General features: G+C 31.6%; 1 protein-coding gene across 1 annotated transcript in view; it reads right to left on the bottom strand.

The window, feature by feature from the left end:
- LOC116346185 (potassium voltage-gated channel subfamily KQT member 5-like) overlaps positions 1-21,671 on the bottom strand; it is a 38,431-nt gene extending 16,760 nt beyond the window's left edge. Inside the window, exons 1-8 of the mRNA XM_031776127.1 lie at positions 21,644-21,671; positions 21,475-21,552; positions 20,677-20,864; positions 16,930-16,986; positions 14,161-14,208; positions 10,829-11,010; positions 10,652-10,738; positions 2,328-2,398 (exon numbers count right to left, since the gene is read on the bottom strand). Of these exons, the coding sequence (XP_031631987.1) occupies positions 2,328-2,398; positions 10,652-10,738; positions 10,829-11,010; positions 14,161-14,208; positions 16,930-16,986; positions 20,677-20,864; positions 21,475-21,552; positions 21,644-21,646 (714 nt within the window). The 5' untranslated portion in view covers positions 21,647-21,671. The remainder of the gene's footprint in view (positions 1-2,327; positions 2,399-10,651; positions 10,739-10,828; positions 11,011-14,160; positions 14,209-16,929; positions 16,987-20,676; positions 20,865-21,474; positions 21,553-21,643) is intronic.
- Between the last annotated feature and the right edge of the window lie 193 nt (positions 21,672-21,864).

Here is a 21,864-nt window from a genome sequence, read left to right on the forward strand (position 1 = left end):
GTACGTTGTACGTCGTACGTTGTACGTCGTACGTTGTACGTCGTACGCAAAATTTGTTAGCAAGATTGCGCTCATAGTAGAAACTTAATTCAAAATCTGACTTTACAGGATGATTGGGGGCCCCGAGGAATAGAAATCATTAGCTTTTGAGCGACTTTTGTCGATGGAAAAAAATTTCATGCCTGTAGTGATACCTATGAAAAAGAGTCCAATTTTCGTCCAAAAGTCATACTTAATGTAGACTTAAACACTCAAAAATATGTATTGGGGGTTTTTTTGGCACGAGAAAACCGAATCCGAGGTTAGTTTTGAGATACAATCAATTTTTGATACAGTTTCCTTAAAAAAATCACAAAAAAATTGCATTTTTGTATGGGAGCCATGCCTGTATGCTACTTTAATGACGTGAAACTTTGCACAGACTATTTTTTACACAAAAAAATAACATTCTGAAAGTTTGAAGAGATTTCAATCAAAATTAGGGGTACCTCCCATACAACATTTTCAGTTTTTGGCTCAAAAACGAATATTTCGCATGGGAGGTACTCTTAATTTTGGTTGAAATTTCTCCAAACCCTCCGAATGTTATTTTTTTGTGAAAAAACAACCTGTGCAAAGTTTCACACCATTAAGGTAGCATACAGACATGGCTCCCATACAAAAATCCAAATTTTTTGTGACATTAGTTATGGAAAGTGTTTCAAAAATAATTTCTATGGCAAAATTAACGTCAGACATATTTTTTTGAATGTCATTGAAAAATGATTCCATTGCTTAAAAAAAGAAACGTTTGTGGTGTACTGCGGTTAAACAGTGCGGAAAAGTTCGTCTTACGTTCGTAAGACCATTTATTTTTCTTTCGAATGCGTTACAATTTAAAGAAAATATAAGCAAACCACAATTAAAGTGCTCGAAAGCAAAAAAAAATAATGTCGAATTAATAAGTAGGAATTAGAATTTTGTTCAAGCCAATCTTACATAAGAATTAAATAAAAGAGAAAAAAGTACAGTAAAACCCCTCATTAGGGAAATTAAATATCGAGGGACCAATTTTATTTCAGTTATCTAGAGATTTCCGTAAAATATAGGTCCAATAAAACACAAAATAAGCGAAAATATTTCGAAAAAAAACTTTCCTCTTAATTCCAACAAAAAGTGTATTTTCATGTTTTAATTAATAAATGGCGTCTTGATGTGATTTAAGATCAAGGCATATTAAAAACCGAAAAATCGATACGGTTGTGTTAACAAAATCGAGAAAAGAAATCAGTGCAACATCATACATCTAAGGATTTATTTCAACTTAGGTTTGAAAAAAAGAAAAAATGACGAAAGTCAGTTTTGCTTAATTGGAATTTCCACTAATGGGAAGTTTTACTGTATAATACAAAATCCAATAAAATACTCCGTATGTTTTTTAATATAAAAAAAATGGTATCGACGAAAGTAAAATGACTATAAATCAAATGCAAACAAACGCATAACCCATTTATATAGATGTGCAGATAAAAATTCATTGTGCATGGTGTTGACTGAAGGTTTTTTTTTAATAAGATCCCATGGCAATTACCATCACTTTATCACTCAACCGATTATTTGCTTGGCATTGGCATAAGTTCGACGCCACTTTATTTTATCAAAAATCTCAACACATAAGCACTACGTTTTTTATTCTACAAAATCCATTCTCTATTGATACAAAAAAAAATTCAATACTGATTCCGTTTTTTTTCTCTTTTTTTATCTGAACGCAAAAAAAAAGAATACAGGCGAAAATCGCAGCTGAAGCGATTGGTTGCAATATTTGTACCTAGACTGTATATTGCGAGTTCGTCCTAATAGATCAACATGACCAGCTGCATATTGCTCCATAACATCTTTAACATCGTACGGTTTTAAGGCCTCCTTAAATTTTCGTCTTGCTACAAAATACTTCATCTGTTGTTTCATCATCGAAAAAAAATAAATGAAATTTTCAAGCAACGAATTTAACATGGAGTGTGATATAACAAAACGACTTTAGGAGGGCATCTCATTTCATCAAGAATTAGAAAAAATCTCTTCGATTACCTCTTTTCTTTTCAATTTTTCTTTCTTTTTTTGGATTTCTAATTGCATTTGAACAATTTTATAAAAGGGTGTTTTTTTTTTGTCTCGGATAAAATATTTGTAAATCCAGAGCAGCGAAACAAACAACTAAGCGCACTAATCTGCACTCGGTGGAACAAAAATGTGCCATTGATTGCATATTGGTGAACTTAATCGGTGCGCATAGTTGTTTGTTTCACTGGTCGGTGTAAATCGAAACAATAATAAGAAATCATTACCTTTCTTATAAAACGTATCGCAGTTTTGTGTTGATTGGTCAGTTGAACACAACGCGGCTCATCATCCTCATCTAAATCGTTGAATTCATCCAGTTTATCAGACGCAGAAAAGATAAGAAAGATAAGATAATATTATTGCAATTAATTATAATGAATGTGCGATATATTTTTTTATTTCGGTGAATATTTATTGGTATTTATGTGCAGCGGTCCCAGAGTTCCTTTGCACACTGCTAATCTACTGCTACCACAAACACAAACAATCCGAACATTTCAGTGAATATAGGCTTAACACTATGTGTTATTTTGGCAGAAAAAAAATATGATCAATTTTTTGCTTGTTTCAATTTTATAATCGCAATGGCAAACATTCGTTGTATGCCAAACGGTTCAACTTTAAGTTGAAATTAATTATACAAAATCGAAAGAAAAAAAAATGTAAAAAAATTTCGATAAATTACAAAATTTCACTACGTCACAACGGTGCGCTAATTCCATCAAAAAGTATAAGTATATTGTGCAAAAATCAACATGCAAAGCTTCAAAATTTCGAAATTATTTCCACACAACTTTTACATTTTAAACTCTTATTCTCTGTGACCTTTTAATCTCGTTAGTGAGAAAATTGTGATTATACTTAATTATTAAAATACAAAAAAGCAAAACGTATGCAAAAATGCGCAAAAATCCAAAGGTACAAAAAATCAATTGGTTCTTGAAAAATATGATATCTAAAAAAAAATCAAAGCAACACAACAATATATGTTTCAAAGAATTTTTGCCAAATGCCAAAACAATTCGCATTTTCCAATCAGTGCTAGAAAAACTAAGATAGCGACAAAAAAGTACTTTTTTCTAAATAACATTGTGTGTGTATGTGTTAATGTGAGTTATACAAATATAACCGTTCAATGTCTAAGAATCATATCAACGGGGTTGTGGCCAGGTGTATGATTATGCTGGATAATGCTTAAAAAAATAGTCAGCCACTATTTCCAGCATCTATTTATCCAGCATAATCATGCGTCTGTTTGTGAGTGCCGAAATAATAAAGTCTCGAATAATACAAATTCGCTGATAAAATGTTCAATTGAACGAAATGTGACACATAAATATTGTATCGATTGCATGTAACCGACTCAGAATTGTATGCCACACGGTTAAGTGGCTGACAATAGAAATCGGACCATGAAATGAACGATAATTCAAATCGAATTTCGAGCGAAGTGAAATGAATAAAGAAAAAAAACCTGTAAAATTGTAATCTATAAAATCTCAACTGACAACAATTTCAAAACCAAGAAATTTGAAACAAAATTAAATCATCAGAATTATATGATTCAACCCAATCAATCTATTACACATTTTAGTTATTTGAACCATTACTATTTTCAAATCATGTCCCTTCACTAAGTCCAGTTCCAAAACTACCTTTTTACTCGCAACGGCATCTGCTTAATAAATCCATCATTTGAGTGCAGTTCTTTCGCATTCAAATACCAAATCATCGCAGTTGAAATACATTCACAGCATAAGTAATAATATATAATATATTCATTGTATTGGCTGAAATGTGTACAAAGAAACAAAATTTGGTTCTGTGCCGACGCATCTAAAATCTCAAATAAATCAAACGTTGGGACTGTAATCGTTTCGCTTCGTTTCCATTTTCTTTTATTTTGTTCCGCATCCATTCGAAAGTAAAATGATTTTCCAAGCCGGCAACATTCTCCAATTTTCAAAATGTTCATAGCAATACAATATCCATTTGATATGGAACGACAATTGTAACAATCAAAATTCAATTTCTGAATAACGCGTAGGCGATGACAATTTTTATAAAAAAGTAAGTAAACAAAGGTGTTGTGTCGTCGAACAAAAGCGATACAAGAAATCACAATAAGATGAAGAACTATTTTCAATTTTAGTATTAGGAAAGCATCATGTTTGTAGAATGTTTCGACAGATATTACATAAACAATATAAATTAAATTCACACGAATGGAATTGAACGATTTAATTTGATTGACAAAATCTTCATATCCTGAATTGTTTGATTCATTTGACGTTGAATATAAATGATGTCACGTGTGTTTTGTGTAATCATTTTACAAAATATGTCTTGCAGTGGCAGCAATATATATTAAAAAAATGCACACAAAAAAAGAAAAATCAGTAACTAATTGTTTCGAATTGGAATTTTGTAGCATCTATTCACCGATCAAACTCAATTACGCATCAAAAGCCTCAATGGCGATTCATTACAACCTTTGTTGAAAGGTCGGTCCTTCACAATACATATACGGTATATTCGAATAAAGATTTCTTGGTGAAAACCGAATGATAAATCATCAAAATGTGCATGTCAATAATGGACACCCGGATAGACAGAAAAATTTCAAAGTAAATTTGAAAAGCCGATGGCATCATTGGGTGTGTGTGTGTGTATGGAAAATAGCGTGATATGGTGTGTATAAATCTGTGTCAATTTTGTCAACTCGTAATGTTTATAGCTTTTTGGTGGTGTTCGGATGTGTGACAATGTGTTAGCGTTTTTGAATGTGTAAGTGTATCTAACGTTAAAATAAAAACAACAAAATACAAACAAATGAAAAACAAACGATTCAATAATAATTGAAAAAACCGGGGCAATTAAAGGGCTTATGACGCGACAAAAATAATTATGAACATCGGAATTCAACGGTTTGGTTCGTTTACCAAATAAAAATGTGACACATGAAATTGAAATATTTGACAAAAATGCGATTTATTTGAGGATGTTTGGAATTGTCTCGATGACTTTTCTACAAACTGTAATTATTTGAATGCGTAATAAGCCCTCTGCCTGAGAGATAGAGATATAGAGAGAGAGCGAGAGAGAGAGAGTGTGTGTGAGTGTGTGAGAGAAAGAAAATCTTATTTGATATTTACGCACTGTAATTGTAACTGTTTTTCCGCGATCTATTCTCAAAATAGTTTATCGATGCTTGTGGTAGCGATGAATAGTGCTTTCGATTGAATATTGGGGTTAATTTTTCACGTAATTTTTCATTCAATCGACTGTATGTTAGAAAGTGTTGCGATTGATTTGATGTATCTGGTTCATCGGCAATTTCAGCCGCTTCATCGACAGACACGTGCACATCATTCTCATCGAACTCTTCATCAACGATGAATTGTATCTCTTCTGTACCTTTGGCATCATTATGATGGCAAACGATAGAGGAAAGAAAAGTTTTTTTTGCTTTATTCAACACGGCATTCAATGTATGTACAAATAAAAGGAATATGAGGCGGGGGGTCTATCAAAACAAAACAATTCGAGTGTATAGTGTGTTGTGTTCAAACGTTTGCGTTGACTCTAGATATGGCTATATATATATATATGCTTGAAAAATTTAAAATTAAAAAAAAATTGGTTGGTATATGAATCAAGATCAGATGGCGCTGCATGGGACATAAGTTTTAATGAATGTAAGCATCCATCCATATATCGAGTGTCGCGTAGGTGTGTTTGTGAGTTGTGTATTGTGTGAGTGTTGTTGTTTCTTTTTCGTAGCGGTTCCCCCATTTGTCCTAAAAATCGACACGTTTTTCCAAAATAGACATATTGATGCAGCAAATCATCAATCTGTTGAAAGCTTAAATGGATGATTGTGGATGCGAGTTCCATCAGTATCCGGACTAAAGATATTTCGACTTGAATAAATGACGTGTTGCATCAATGTGGCCATTGGTGACGGTGGAAAACCAAAGCGAATAACGAACACATCGCATCGAATGGGTGTGCTACCAAATCCAATGTAATATGTACTTTTGTTGCTGTTGAGTTTTTTTTTTTTAAATGTTTGTTTGTATTTTATAAGTTTTAGTCAGTGAGTGTGCTTGCAGCATTGTTTTGAATCGTATGGGTTCTGGTTTTGCCATTCATCAACATGCCATTCGAGTCTTGAATGCAGAAAAGTATGGAAACTAACGTGATATATGCAGACTGGCATCCTCGCAAGACAATTTATTCGGTGTCCAACTGTGGATTTTTTGATCGTCATCATTACACTTTGTTACGTCAGTTGCATCGGATTGTGTTGGCTCGTGCACTTGAATCCATTGATGATATAACATGATTGGTAATGCGGTCGCTTCGCCAACTTTTAAGAGGCCAGGCTTTGCATACAGGCTTGTTTGCGCCGATGGATGGCTTGAGTGTCGTCGAAATTGTCCGTGAACCGCCGTTGTTGCGGACTTTAGAAAACTAATCTTTGACTCACAATTGCTCATTTCAATTGAATTTTCTAGAAAATGCAAGTTAGATTAAATAAAATAGTATCATCTGTTTCAGTATTATACGGATGTTGTTGGTGGTGGTGGTGTTGTTGTTCCTATATATATATTTGTATTTTGTTTTTTGTTATTATTAGAAGAGTTATGGAATAGTTTAGCCTTAGTAGTAGGATATCAGCACATTGTTATATGGTTTGAACGGGACATGATGATGGTGGTACTGTTTCAGTATACTACCGAAATGCATAAATCAAATGGGTGAGGGGGGCGGGCATGAATTGCTGTTTCGTCTGAGAGGGAAAGAGAGATTTGAAACAAACGCTCAATATGGAAAGTAGAAAACGAATAAATGTGTGTAGTTATGTGAATATGTGAGATATTTTCAATTGTGTAATTGCCGGAATATTGTAGTTGTGGACATGAATTGAAGAGATCGGTATCATTGTCCAATGTCCATAGCAATGCTCATCCAACTGTGGTCGTTGTTGTTTTTTTCTTTGTCGAAAACCATTCATCGTTCATAACAAAAAAAAAGAACACACTTCAGAACAGTGAAAACCACATATGAATGGAGGTCGAACGGAAAAAGGTCACATCAAATAGAAAATCTCTTTTGGACACAAACATGGACAAAGTAAAATGAAAAAAAATGTGTTAATGAAGTTTTGTTAAGGAATGAAACCTTACAATAATTTTTCGCTTCAATGAAATTCGTATGCAAAAAAAAGATGAGCTTCACTTGATGATTTTTCGTAGCGTTGGGCTTTTTATTATTAAATTTCACCACACATTCAATTCGTTTATTGAGAACAAGAAAGAAAGGAATAGAGCAAGATAAAAGAAATTGAAGAGTAAGACTTACTCATTAATGATAGTAGTCACTTCCAATTGGAAAATGTTAAATTCAACACAATGGAATGATTTTCTTGTGATGGCATATTAGTTTACAGTGTCACAAGTACAAGTCACGAAACAACCAGAAAGGTAACATGAAATAGAGTAAGTAAAGCGATAGAAGAACGACCAGCACTCATTTTGAGGTTAATAAACGCAAGCAATACAGGGAATGTCGCAACACAAGGTAAAATACGCCTAAGACATATAGCAGAAAGCACATAGCTCCTGAACGTATTTTGATATCGGGAGACAATTTAATAAAATATGGTATTATTTGAAGGAGCATGTCACTGCAGTATGTTCGCAATTTTGCATTCACATACAACTAAGATCAGGCGAAAGTCACACATTCAAAATGGAAATAGAATACTACCAATCTACAACATGCACGTATATTATAATCTAATTTTCAAATGTCTATATATACAGACTTTAAATTAATTTTATTCATGATTGTTTTTCAATGTTGATTGGTTCAACTACTTACGAACTCATTTCAATTTCAAATTAAAACGCATAACTTAATCATCCCGGAACGATGAATAAATTCACCAACGTAAGATTATTTACACAAAAAAAAAAATATTGTGGCAATCGCATTCGGAACACATCGTGTTTCAAAATGTATCAAAAAGTCAAACGATATTAACAACATTCAACATTCATTACTTGATGAAGAAAATGAAAATTCACGATCTCTTCAAAAACAAGCGGGTATATGCTGAATTTTATTGGTTCGATGATAAGCTTAACCTAATGTCTATCATAGAATAGTGTCGATGACAACATTTAAAAGCTGAAAAACTGTCGAACAAAATCGTAAACAATCTTTACAGATCGATATTGTATTTAATTGATATTGTTTCAGGTCGTAATAATTGGCTAAACAATTGGCACGTCACAAGGATTTTATTTCAGTTTGTTACACAATGTCCTAGCAAGTTGAAAGCTTTTTTATATGCTAGTATATGCTGAACGGATGTGTTTGTGTGTGCCATTCCGATTCGATGTTTAGCATCCCAAGTACATTTCCTGTATTCAGATTTTTGGTACTCGAAATTTAATATAAGTGTCAATGCATGTGACCAAAACGTCTATTTTATATCGAATATCGTCGCTGAAATTCAGTTGTCACACTTGTTACACGTAAGAATCTCTGTTTATCTTAAACGTATTTATTATTGTGCACAATATGCTTCATTTGGTTTAAGGTCTTAAATAATGAATTAGCAAGCTACATACGATATACATAAGAAGTAAAACTGACAAATCACATTTGAATTTCTATCGAAAATGGACATATTTTAAGTGGAAGACATAAAAAATATGGTTTGTTTCAATTCATTCAGGTTGGCTTCGACTGATTTGTACATCAGTATTTTGTCCGGCATTCCAATGAGAATTGCTGTCTACAATTAACCAAAGGTAAACCGTATAGAGTCATATGTTGTTCGGAATTCCTTCATCATTTGTCAGTTTAGTTTCTTATGTGATAATATCACAGTGATATGAATATATAATCAATGGAAAATTTATAAGAAAGATAATCACGAAAACTGTCTATCGTCGAATATTTTAAAAGTTACGTTGTGTACATTTGATTGTTGTCTATAACGACTTAATAGCTGATTATGATTATTTTCCTAATTTTATGATCATCAATAAAAACAAACGAAACGCGGTCCAAAATTCGTCCTCACACATTTAATCGCAACGAAATTAATGGTTGAATAATCCTAATTTAATTTTATGATATCGACATTTATGTTTGAAAGCGTTGTTTGTGTGCATGCAGTTCAAGCCTCGTGGTTAAATAAAGTGTTACAACTTACAGTATCACAGAAACCATCTGTTGTATTCTTTCATTTAGGTTATTCTAGTAATAAATTTGTTTGTTCTGTGGTAAGAATTCATTGCATTTGAACTACGAACGGTGTTAAAATACAAAAGAAATAAATTTTGATTTCATCGTTTTGTCCACAGAGAATTAAATGTCCTTGAAAGTGGCAAAAAAGGGGGAGAAGAAATATTCACTTTTTTCTTCTTTTTTTTTAATCCGTGAAATACGTTTGCTTTGTACGGGGTGTGTGTTCGAATTGAAATACAAACGCTTGCGTGTTCATAATAATTGGTATGCAATATTTTCATTTCTTGTTTGTAAAAACGTGACGGTGCCAAATTCAGTATTATTTCGTACACAAATTTATCGAACAAACAATTTCAAATCAGATTAAATCATTTTCTTTGTTTTGATTCCCTTTTTTTGGTTGGTCTATATATGGTATAATTCACAAGTTTTGGAAAATACAAAATAACGATAATGAAATGAGTCGATAACATTAAGAAGAAGAAAAAATATATATATGGAATAAATACACGAATCAAATTTACAATAGGGTAGTTTCAATTGTAAATACACATAATAAAAATTAACGAAATTTTTTTGTTGAACAAAAATCGGTCGATAATGTAATACAAAAAACATTCTAAATCAAATAAATTCAAAATATGTAATATCTACATGACATCAACAACAATGGCATTTTGATTGCGATAGAAACAAGCAAGTTTAAATATGTCTGTTTATTTTCATTACTCAATGGCAATACATTAACACTGAATCTAGGTATATCAAGATAGAGAGAATATTTTCGACTTGTGGTTTCAGCTTTGGTTCATTTGTTTTTTCGGGTGTTCGAAATGTATTCGGAAAATAGAGAAGTATGTATGAAGAATCGATGGATTAGAATATGAAATGCCTAAAGAAATAAATAATAGCAATGGCATCTCAAATGAAATTGGGACATTATTATAAAATGAAAGCGCGTAAAAGAGAGATAGAGAAAATTGTAAGTATTTCTGAAATTCTATTTAAAATGTTGTTATAAGTTTGCCAGTCTCATAAGGTTTGAGAAAACGTTTCTTCTTCCAAAACTAAACTTTATAGCTTGTTTTCAATGGTTGCATAGTTTGTGGACTGTTTTAAGAAGAATTCCCATTCGACATGATAAACGGCAAGATAAACATGGTTCAAATTTCAATTTCGACATTCATCATTATTTGTGATGTGTTGAGTAATGAAATGTGCCTTAAAACAGTCCTTTTGTCTTATGCATTTAGAAAAGAAATCAATCAAAAAATCATACCATCTGAATTTCGCTTTGATATCGCTGTGTCAGCAACCGAATCTTCGCTCAAACTTGGATTCATGGGTCGACCATTATTAGTAACTTCTGAAAAGAAATAAAATATCATCTACTTATATCATATCCGTTTTGCTTGAAACATAATAAATGTGATGGATCGAAGTAAGAATGACCTACCTAAATTTTCGGCGGAAGCATTCATTTCGGCCATAGTTCGTTGAGGCATTCGTCCACGGGTGGATGCAGTCGGCGGTTTCGAATTTCCGGCTGGTGAATGTAACGATTGACTTTTGTGCCTTCTTATGGTCGGTAGACGGGCCACAAACGATGCATTATGCTTAAAACTAGAAGATGCGCGTCTAATCAACGATTTTCGACTTGTTCAATTACTTAAGCATAGATTTTTCATCTATATATATATATTTATATTATTATTTATACATAAATATATATATATATTGACTGTGCACATTTATTGGACGTTATTTTGAACGAACAAAAAGTGTGTGTTTGTGTCGCTGTGTGTGTGTGTCTATATATGTGTGATTGAAATTGTGTATACTACGTATTGTGAGTTTGAATGTCTTTGGTAATTGTTTTGTGTACTATATGTTTTAATTTTGTTTACGCATTTGGCGGGTGGGACTGATTCAGCGTTAAATTTAATTGTCTAACGCCGATTGTGTAATGATGGTGAATATGTTTGTTTGTGTAACAGCAACATTTTTTTTATTTAAGCATAATCAAAATGATAATAATTCATGAAAGAAAATCATGAAAACAATAAAACACAAATTATAAATAAATGAAACTGTTCTCTTCGATATGAAGGAAAAAAAATAAAATAAACGAAATATATACTGCGATATCTGAAATATGCATTCAGTTTAATCATGGTTCGCATGGAAATGAATTTGTTTAGGTAATTTTGCATTTGGATTTCCATTGGATAAAAATAAATTTATGGATTTGAACATAAATGAAAATAAAAATGAGTGCGACCCCGCCAGGGGTGTATGAATTTCATTTGCACTAATATTGAATATAATATGTTCGTTAAAATGTATGTCTTTGTAGTTCATATCGATTGTGATTTATTCATAAAACGACATTCACAAATTCTTTATGAAAAAATATGCGACGCATCCACCAGAATTTATAATTTTGTTCGATATTTTTTCACAAAGACCATAATAATGCAAAATATCTATAGTTCTAGTTAAATGCTGTAATGTAAGATTTCTAATGCAACATTTCAAGCTATATCCAAAATTGCCAACATAAATACATCATCGCCTTTATGTACATATTTTTTAAGTAAGATTCAAATATTAGAATACAAAAACTCTACGTAAATATTGAAGAAAAATTAGAACGAAATAAAATAAAATCGATTTGATCTACTGTATCGCAGTAAGCGTAGTAATTTAACAAGTGTGTGCATGGTGTAAAAGCAATTTAAATTTGCAACTGTTTGAAAGATAATTACAAAGCGCTTTGAAAGCAATTCACTTAAATGGAGTCATTCATTCGTCTGACAAATTTGAGAAGAAATTATTGAATTGTGCAAAACCTGATAGACAATTTCTCATTATGTCTATCGAATCAGTCTAATAAGAGTCTATTCTATATTATAACAAAGTATATATGACGACCATTCAATGTGCCACGTGATGTCAGTTGCAGTTGAGCGATTGTCTGATGTGAACACTTAATTATGAATGTTATTATTACGTTACTTGTTTAACTCGTGTTTTTCTTTGTTGTTGTTGTTGTTGTTGTTTCTTCTCTCCCATAAATTACAGAAAGTGCGGAGAATATTAAATTCTTAATTGGTTTTACATTTTGTTTTGAAAATAATATTTGAATTTGATATGGATGGAACATGCCATAAAAACACATGTGCTCATTTTGGATGGCATGCTCAGTCAATTGAATGCTAACATTATATTTTCGATACGCATCGTGGATCTGAATTCAAATTATATATAGTCGAATTGAAGTGCGAATGTTTTGAGTTGTAATTAAAAAAAAAAATCCTTGAAAAAATCGGTCCAAGCACTTTAGAAAAGTTGTTAGTTCAAATGTTTTGTTAATGTGAAATTCTTCGAATACGAATTAAATTAAAGATTAAGAGAAATAACAAACAATAACCGCCAATATTATGGAAAATCACATCTAAAAAACATTTTTGGATACAAAACTATATGTGGTCAAATTTATTCAACAATCTAAGAAATGCCATTCACGTTTCTAACACCATCTGGTCGCGTCAAAACAAATGTTTCAATGGTCTAGAAAAAATTCTACATTTGCATACAATCATCACGCATTACCAAAACCACGATGAATGTGATTTAAATGGATACATCCGTTTCAACAAAGCAACCGCTATACATTCAAAACTTTTCAAAGCTTTATTTGGCAATCATGTATGTTTTTTTTTTGTTTTGTAAAACTGAAGATCACGAACAAAAAAATCCATACGTTTGAATAATAACAAAAGAACACTTTTAAAAAAACAGCATTCCATCAGGATTTGTTCAATTGAGTATTGAGAAGCAGAAATGGCTTTTTATAGTTAAAAATAGATGCCGACAAACAAAAACTATAAGCTAGTTTTCAAATGCCTGCAAATGGATTAAATGGAAATTCGATATATTTTTGTTTTTGATTTTGTGCTCTTCGGCATTTGGAATGGATTTAAAAACGTTAAACTACCAGTTGTAAGAGGATCAGCAATTTTTTTTTTGTTTCGCATCATGACCTCGACTCGTGTTGTATAATTCGATGTTGGTGTTTTTCTTGTACCATTTACTTTCCAAAAATAAATACTAGTTTATCTATCCATTGAACAAATCGACAAAATAATTTGAAACAACAACAAAAAAAAATGAAACTTAAGGTGGCTGTTTGATTATTTATTTCTACTACAGTTTATACTACACGTGTAGACGACATATAACGGACATCTAAGTTGTTCCACATATCCAAAACTGTATGCTAACCACAAGTATCCTTAGGTGAATAAATAGTACCGCTCATTGATGCCTTTGGGTGCAACTCTTGACAATTTAATTCAGTTACATTGAGACAGCTTAACATTTTGACTGGTTTTCAATGGTGTTCATTCAATGCCACACATGCATTTTATCTATATCTAAAACTAATTCTGCCATTTTATTGTCGCCGAGTTAAAACGCAAAAGTTCAATGAGCAAACTTGTGTTGTGCACTTTTGTTTTGCTTTGTTGTGGTGATTGCAACACTGTTTCAAAATACAATAATAATGATCAACACACGCGCGCAACAAATTTTTAAGCATCAACGAACAAATTTATAAATGGCTGAAACAATGATGGAGATTGAATTTGTTGTTGTTGTTGTTGTTGGTTGATTTTTGTATAACATTCGTGATATTCGAATGTGTGGTGTGATTGGTGAGGGATGCACAACTATTACGCAATGAGGTTTTTTTTTTGTGGTTGTGTGTTAATAGGGAGAACTTACATAGCGCTTGTGCTGGCTGTCAACTCTTTTGGTGGTTCCAATTTCGAGCTTAATGACATAATACATTGATTCGATAACATTTATTTATATTGAATAAATTAATTGAAAAAAAAATTGTTTTTTTTTTAAATAATAGGAAATTGACTACAATTTTTTTTGAATTTAAATTAGAAGCGGCAGACAAACAAAAACATGGATTCGGACAATTGAACAGAAGAAAAGCATGCTTTTTCCATTGGCATTGCACTTTATTCTCTTTTTGTTGGGGATGGAAAGGTGTGGTGGTAATATTTAAATGTATTTTTTTTATTTGAAAAAAGAAAGCATACCACTCTGAGATAAATAAAAGGTATGATTATATTTATTGCATGAATGCTTGAAAATACTCGAATGCTTCATAATGGCATTTTGCCGCGTTGAATCTGAGTATTTTCTGCAGACGATTTCGTGCACATTCACATTCAATTTGAATTGGTGCTTTTTTTGGGTGGGGGGGATATTCCATCATTGCTTGGTAGATTAGACAGACAAATTGATGCAAACGTTTGACAATCATAGTAAATTAACGGCCCAACAAGTTGGACATCATGGCATAAAAAAAAACTCAACGATTCTTATTTCACACAAGACATAATATTTAAAAAAAAAAAAAAAAAATCAAAGTCAAAATAAGAGAAAAACAAACATGGTTCGAATCAAATCTTACAAAGCCACATATAAAACGAATTTTAAAGATGTATCACAGTAATCACGACATTGATCGACCAAACATTTGTGATTTGCTTTTCAGTATTCTCCAGTAAATGATGATATTTGTCGAATAAGTTGGAAATTTGACAGACACCTTCGTTCGACTCTCGAATAAAACAAAAACCCTCACAAAAATTATATTTGTTCTGTAATTTGTATACGTATAATAATGTAAATTTTCGGGTGTTTTCATGTGTGGTGCAATTAAAATGTACTTTTGTTCAGTGTATGGAAAATGTATTCGAATGTTGAAATGAAAAACATAGTGTATTCATTAAACGAAAAAAACTGTTTTGTTTTATGATTTTCCAAAGACAAAAAATTGTTTATACCAAATGAATTGAAAAAAAAAATATGTGAGAAAAAAACTGTATTTTATAGAACAATATTGGCGTGTTTTTCTCGTTGTAATAATTTATTGCCACAATATACTCTCGGTTTGAAGTTGTGGTAACAAAGTCTTTGACTTTATCCAACTATAGTTAATTTTAAATGGCCAATTTCATCTCGGGACCATGGTTTATTAATAAACATATTAAAAGGTCAGAAACATGAATTTTAGATCAATAACACAGGTAAATCTGATAGAAACTGTGATAATATTATCAACAGAATAATTAAGTGGAACGTATGTTTGTGTAAATAGGGTGGACCGAATTATATCACTTGCGAGCATACATGGGCACGGAAAAAATCAAAAACTCTAGCTCGGACGATTTAAGAGGTTATCCGGGCTTACAGTCCCCTGTGCCCATGTATGCTTGCGAGATAAAAAAAAATTGTCTATTCCCATAATTTGGCCAATTGTAGAAACATTTCTATGGACAAAAATTGAATCTGTCAGCTATAATTTGACATCTTACCGTGAAAATTTTCATATTGCAAATGGTTTTATTTGATCCAGCCTAATGCTGAACACATCTTACATTTTAAACAAAATATTATTTACTGATTCGATTTTTCACGTATTATTCTGAACTTCAAAAGAACATTGGCTCTTCGGATATTTTAAATTTGTCATTCAATTTATAAATAATTTACTTTGACTTGAATATACATGTGTGTGCTAGACAATCTACAAACAAATTCTATGAAATATGATACAATATACAATCGGATTCGTAACAATAATTTTCAACCAAATGGAAATGGCAATCATGTTAAATACGTCACAGTGGGTAATTGATTTTAATTGAGGTTGGATATGCTGTCAAAGAGCATTTCCACTGTGAATAGCTAACAATGTACCGTATTCCGAAAAAAAGTGAAAAAATAAATAAATATATTTACAAGGGAGTAGAAGTCCTATTCGAATTGAACGTTTTACATGGAAATGTTGATTTTGGTTCCGTTTTCTATTGAATTGTTAAATGAAACGAAACGAATGGAATGATTTGCGCAAAGATGTGTTGTTTTTTTTTTGGGGAAACCAAGGTAATGGTATAAATTGGAAGAGGCTAAGATTAAAAATGCATAACACTAACGCATTTCATTTTCAAAATTTGCAAAACAGATGTGAGATGTTTTGTAGAAATTTACGATATGGTTTACGCATTTTTTATGTTATTCATTCGAGAAAAAAGAATCGGAAAAAAATGTTTCTTTTTTGTGTTGATACAAGTGAGGATTACAATTCTATAGGGATCATAAGTTTGTAAACGATTTTATATGGAAAAAAAGTAATTCCAGACCGTTTGCATCATTTGAAAATTCAACAGAAGCAGATATAGTTTGATTTTGAATGAATGCAAATAGAGACTCGGAACAAAATGAAATAGAGATCGAGGGAAGAGAGAGTGAGATGTACAGAGACAGAAACAGTAGTAGCATCAATAAAAATGAAATAAAAATGGTCAAATGAAGAGAACAGAGAACTGAGAAAGAAAACAAAACTAATAAAAATAAAGTGAACGAATGAAAGAAAACAAAGAATAGAGTCGTTGAGATTGAGACACATAAAAAGGTGACAGAACCGTAGAAATTGAAGTAAATAAAAGCCTGAATGCAAAGAACACCAACCTTTCTGATGCGCTTGGGTAACGCCGTGCTAACAGGTAAATCTTTTGCCCCCGAAAGCTTAACGTCGTTATGCGAGTTTTGCATACAAGTTGCGAATACAAATACAAAATACGAATACGAAAATAATAATAAAAAAGTGTTTAGTTTTGTTTTGTTTTTTATATTGGTGGAATTAGTCCATGTATATATTGTTTTTGTTTTGCCAATTTAACATTTTCAAATCGGATTGATTTTGATATGTTTGTGATTTCATATACATAGATATGCAAAAAGTCGACAAAAAAAAGTACACATATAAAAATAAAGAGAGAAAAAGAGAGAGAAAGAAGAGATGAAATTGAAATTGTTTCAATTTGAATTCATTTCGAGAGAAATTTTTGTGTTTTATTTTAATTGAATTTTTTTTGTTGTTCTTCTTCTTAATTGTTTCATTTCTGAATGTGCACGTTTTGGTCAATTAAAATTATGCAAGCGAGTCAAACCTTAGTTATCATTCGACGACCTGTTTAATTTCGCTGTGAATATAGAATGAAATGAAAAAGCTACTCATTTTTCTCGTTTGATTCAGCCACAGTGGTTACGATTTTGATTTAATGTGCCCATATCAAAAAAAAAAGCTAAAATGCAACATTACGCAAATTTTGAAAGTTCAACAATTTCGGCATGAATGCACAAAACGAAGCAATCAAACAATGTCGATACGTTTGAAAATGCCCAGTTTTTTACCAAATCCAATGTAATCATGTATTTAATATAATAGTGCATTCACATCCATTATGGTGATGTGATCGCCATGACCACCAACGCAAAGCAATATTCTTTCGATTGATTATCGTGAGACCGGAATATTTGAATCCACATTCAAGAAACGTGCACTAGCTATGGCTTTTATGTCATTTGTCTGATATATTCGAAGCGCATTTGCAGCCTATTGTGTTCACTCAATATTGTTATAAGTTATAGTGCACATCGAATGCGTTGCTGTTTTTTCACATTAATTAGCTGACACATAAACTGATTCGTTGTTGTGTGCAGAATATGAGTTTTTGAAAATTGAAGGGTAAAAAATGTGAGTAAAAACCACTACGACTAAAATGGGTTTGAGCAATCCTACCTAATTCAAACGTTCCCTTGTGAAAAAATTGACTAACTACTTGAAATCTAGACATTTTTTTAAAAGAATTTTCACATTTTCACTCAACATTATCATTTTGGTACGAAATATCTGAAAAATGTTCGATTAGTCAGTCAATTAAGTCTAAGCTAGATTGCAATTGATTTTCATCGATTTTATTTGGCTTTTTGATAAGTAAGGTAAATATGGTCATAGAGAAAGATGGTCAATCTCTTTAGATATTACTCTTACTTATAAAAAAAACGTACACACAAAAAAAAAGAAATAGTAGATTTTTTAGGTTATGTGGTAGGTACATAGTTCACCACACAACAAGTAAAATCTACCACAAAGTTTCACATGTATTTGCATTAATAAGTGTCCCATGTAAAAAGTGTTATACTTTGGTATTTGTAAAGAACCATGTCAATTTTTCAAATAACGAGTGAGCCAGCAGTTTTTGACTGAGAGTTTGTCCAACCCTACATTTCTCATAATTGAGCAGAGTGCGTTTAACTCTCAAACGGCACATTTGCATCGCATGCATGATCCCAAATAATAATTAAATAAATTGAAATGGAAATATTAAAAACGATGCTAATACAAAAAAAGTATTAATCATTCAAAATAATTGAAATAAAAAAAATAAATAAAATAACTTTTATATATAAATCATTTGATTTTTCGGGTGAATCCTTCTATCGTGAATTAAACGTACGTTGTTTTGTTATTATAGCCACAGGGTTTGACAGACAAATTTGCAAGCAATGACAGCTGGCTCACTTTTTAGCATTGTTCTTTGACAGTTTATAGATGTGACACTTTGTGGTAGATTTTACTTGTTGTGTGGTAAACTATGTGCCTACCACATAACCTAAAAAATCTACTATTTTTATTTTTTGTGATTTATTACTATTATAACTAATATTCAATTTAAGGTAAATGACTAAAAAATGATTATAATCACAACTGTGATCGATTCTGATCAACGAAAATGACACAGCCAAAATAGACGATCAAGTCTATCAGTCATTTTGCACAAGGGTTCAATGAAAATCAACAATAAAGAAAGAAAAATAAGAAGGAAATTGTGTATAAATTTAGAATGGTAATGAGATTTGTGATAAAGCTACCGAAGTTTTTATAAATTTGGGTTGAAAGAGAGAGAGCAAGAACTCTTAGAAATCTAAATAATACATAAGCACAATAATGGATATTACCGAGAAGAAAACAGCAAATATTACAAAAAAAAATTAAATTGGTTGTTGATCGAATTTCTCTGTCTGATAATATTCATTTTGCCATTTGGTTTTTTTTTTTTGTTCAACTGTACAATATGTTTTAGAGCAGTTCTAATATGAATTTGAAAGAGAAAATAAAAAGCTTGTGCGACGTATCGAATAAAGGTGTCTGAAGATGAAAAAGCGTTTGGGGCGGGCAATCTTTGAAGCACGAATTTCTTTAACTCGAATAAAGTCAATGGTTAGCCCAAAATGCACTTTCATATCGAATCAAATCTATTTTAAAGTAACTTATGTTGAATATTTAGAGTATTATTTAAAATATGAAATAATTACAGCAACATATTATAAATTGTTTGGAATATTATTTGCGAATATAAAACCTATATAAGATTAAAATGAAGTAAGGCGTATTTGGAACATTGAAAATGGCAATGCAGTGAAAATATTGTGTGATTTTAGGTTTGAAAGCTAATCTTATTTCTGTTTCAGACTGATTTGTTTGTTTTGTTTGTTTTTTTTTTAATTATTATTATTTTGTTTTTGTTTTAAATACATAGTTTAATTACCCACACATAAAAATTACCTATAGTCACAAAAATTCCTAACCATTCTATCCCAGTACTCTCTTTTAATTTCGATGTATCATTTTACGGGGAATACACAGTGAAAAGATAAGAAAAGATTTTATAATGTGAATACATGCTTATGCTGATGTTGATTGAGCAAATAAATCAAATCAAATTTTAATTTAATTTAATTTTCGTGCATTTTCGAAAATTCCCATATTTTTGTATTATTGCTCAATGAAAAGCAATAAGAATTATTATTGCTATATGATCGACGGTGAGTGGATTCTCGCATGCGTCATTTGAGTTGAATTTTCGATGTAGCGGGAAATCCACTCAAACCGTTATCGTCACCCTACATTATCAGTTGGATGGCGTTTGAGTGATTTAATGTTGTTGTTGTTTTTTTTTTTCTTCTCGTTTGATTTTGTTTAGTTTGTTTGCAAATTTTCACTCTTTTCGAAGCGAGGCACATTCAAAGTAGTTGATATATTACTATACAAGCTGGTGTTATAAACACGTTGTATTGTCAAAATATTCGCAAGAATCTAGACGAAAATTGCCGGCAAAATATTGCTTGTTTAAATGCTGACTGGATTAATTTCATTCCAAGTTCATTATTAATAGCAAGGCTAGACTAGCAATTGCTTAAGGTTTTTGTTTTTGGTCGGCCGCTTGCCTTTTTAGTTTTGAAACAGAAGTTTCTGTATTTATAGTTGACGGGATTATGTTCTCTGAATTGACTCGTAACATTGTACAAGTGTTAAATAAGCAACAGAAAAAAAAAACGATGAAATTTATTTCTTGTTTGCTGAATACTTACGATGGAGGTGGTGAGGGTAATGGCACTTGATGAATTTTCCACGTTGCAGTGCTCATAGAAGCTTCATCGGCGGCATAGCATCGCCACAGGGACTGAATTAACGTGGCGGCTGGTTGTCGTCGTCGAATCATATGCTTTTGTCGCTGTTGTTGTTGTACTTTCAATGCAAAACCACTGCCCAATATTCCCTTGATTTTGTTGTTGTTGTTTGGTGGTGATGGAGGTTTTTCAATTCAAAATTCCAAAATATTACTCTCACATTTATTGTAAATGTTATGGATAAAAAAAAATATGTCTTCAATTCAGTAAAATTTCAGCAAAAACCAGCCACCAAGCGCAGATGATACCAGATTATAAGCGATTTATAACATTGATAATTATCCTTAAGGCACATGTTAAACGACTTATATAATGAATTTGTTGCTTTCACTTTCATAAAAGAAAGCAAACAGATTCCCGTTTTTTTTTTCGCTTCACATTTTTTCTAATTAGAGCTGTCACGTACTATAATGAACCGTTTTTCCGATGTTGCAAACGGAGAAAGTATACTGTTCTGTTATTAACATAACTTTAAAAAAAAACATTAGTATTAAACTTCAACAAATTCTCATTCAGACTAATGAAATTGTTTGGTGTTGGTTTCTCTGCAATGGCTGGTTATTCCTTTACCTTATTACAAAGTTGAGCACATCATCACTAAGCTAATTTGATATTTTTTTTTTATATTTTGCATATTTGTTTGCCACTATCGCACAACAATGTTTCGATTTGAAATGCAACCATGGTTTAACTACTTACAGCGGGCAATGCAAAGAATGAGATTCCGAGTAGTGCACAAAATGATGCAATCACCTTCCCTTGCCACGTTTCAGGTACCTAATGTTTTTTGACGTATTAAGTCAATGTATTTTGTTGGAATAATTAGTGGTGTTATTCAAACAGTGATAATATTGCCAAGAGCTCTTACCATGTCACCATATCCGACAGTGCATAAAGTTATCTATTATGTTTTTATTACGTTCGGTGTTTATTTACCATTTCGCAATGCAGCAAATGATGAAATATGGAAAAGACAATCAAACAAGAAAAAAAACACGAACTACATTGTAATTAAAGTGCAGATTTGTAGAAAATGTAAAACTTCAACTCAAAATGCATACATCAAATGGGATTTTTTTCTTTTTTTTT

Source organism: Contarinia nasturtii, unplaced genomic scaffold (genome assembly GCF_009176525.2).
Source record: "Contarinia nasturtii isolate CC-2019 unplaced genomic scaffold, AAFC_CNas_1.1 Cnas_scaffold_129, whole genome shotgun sequence".
Taxonomy (NCBI): domain Eukaryota; kingdom Metazoa; phylum Arthropoda; class Insecta; order Diptera; family Cecidomyiidae; genus Contarinia; species Contarinia nasturtii.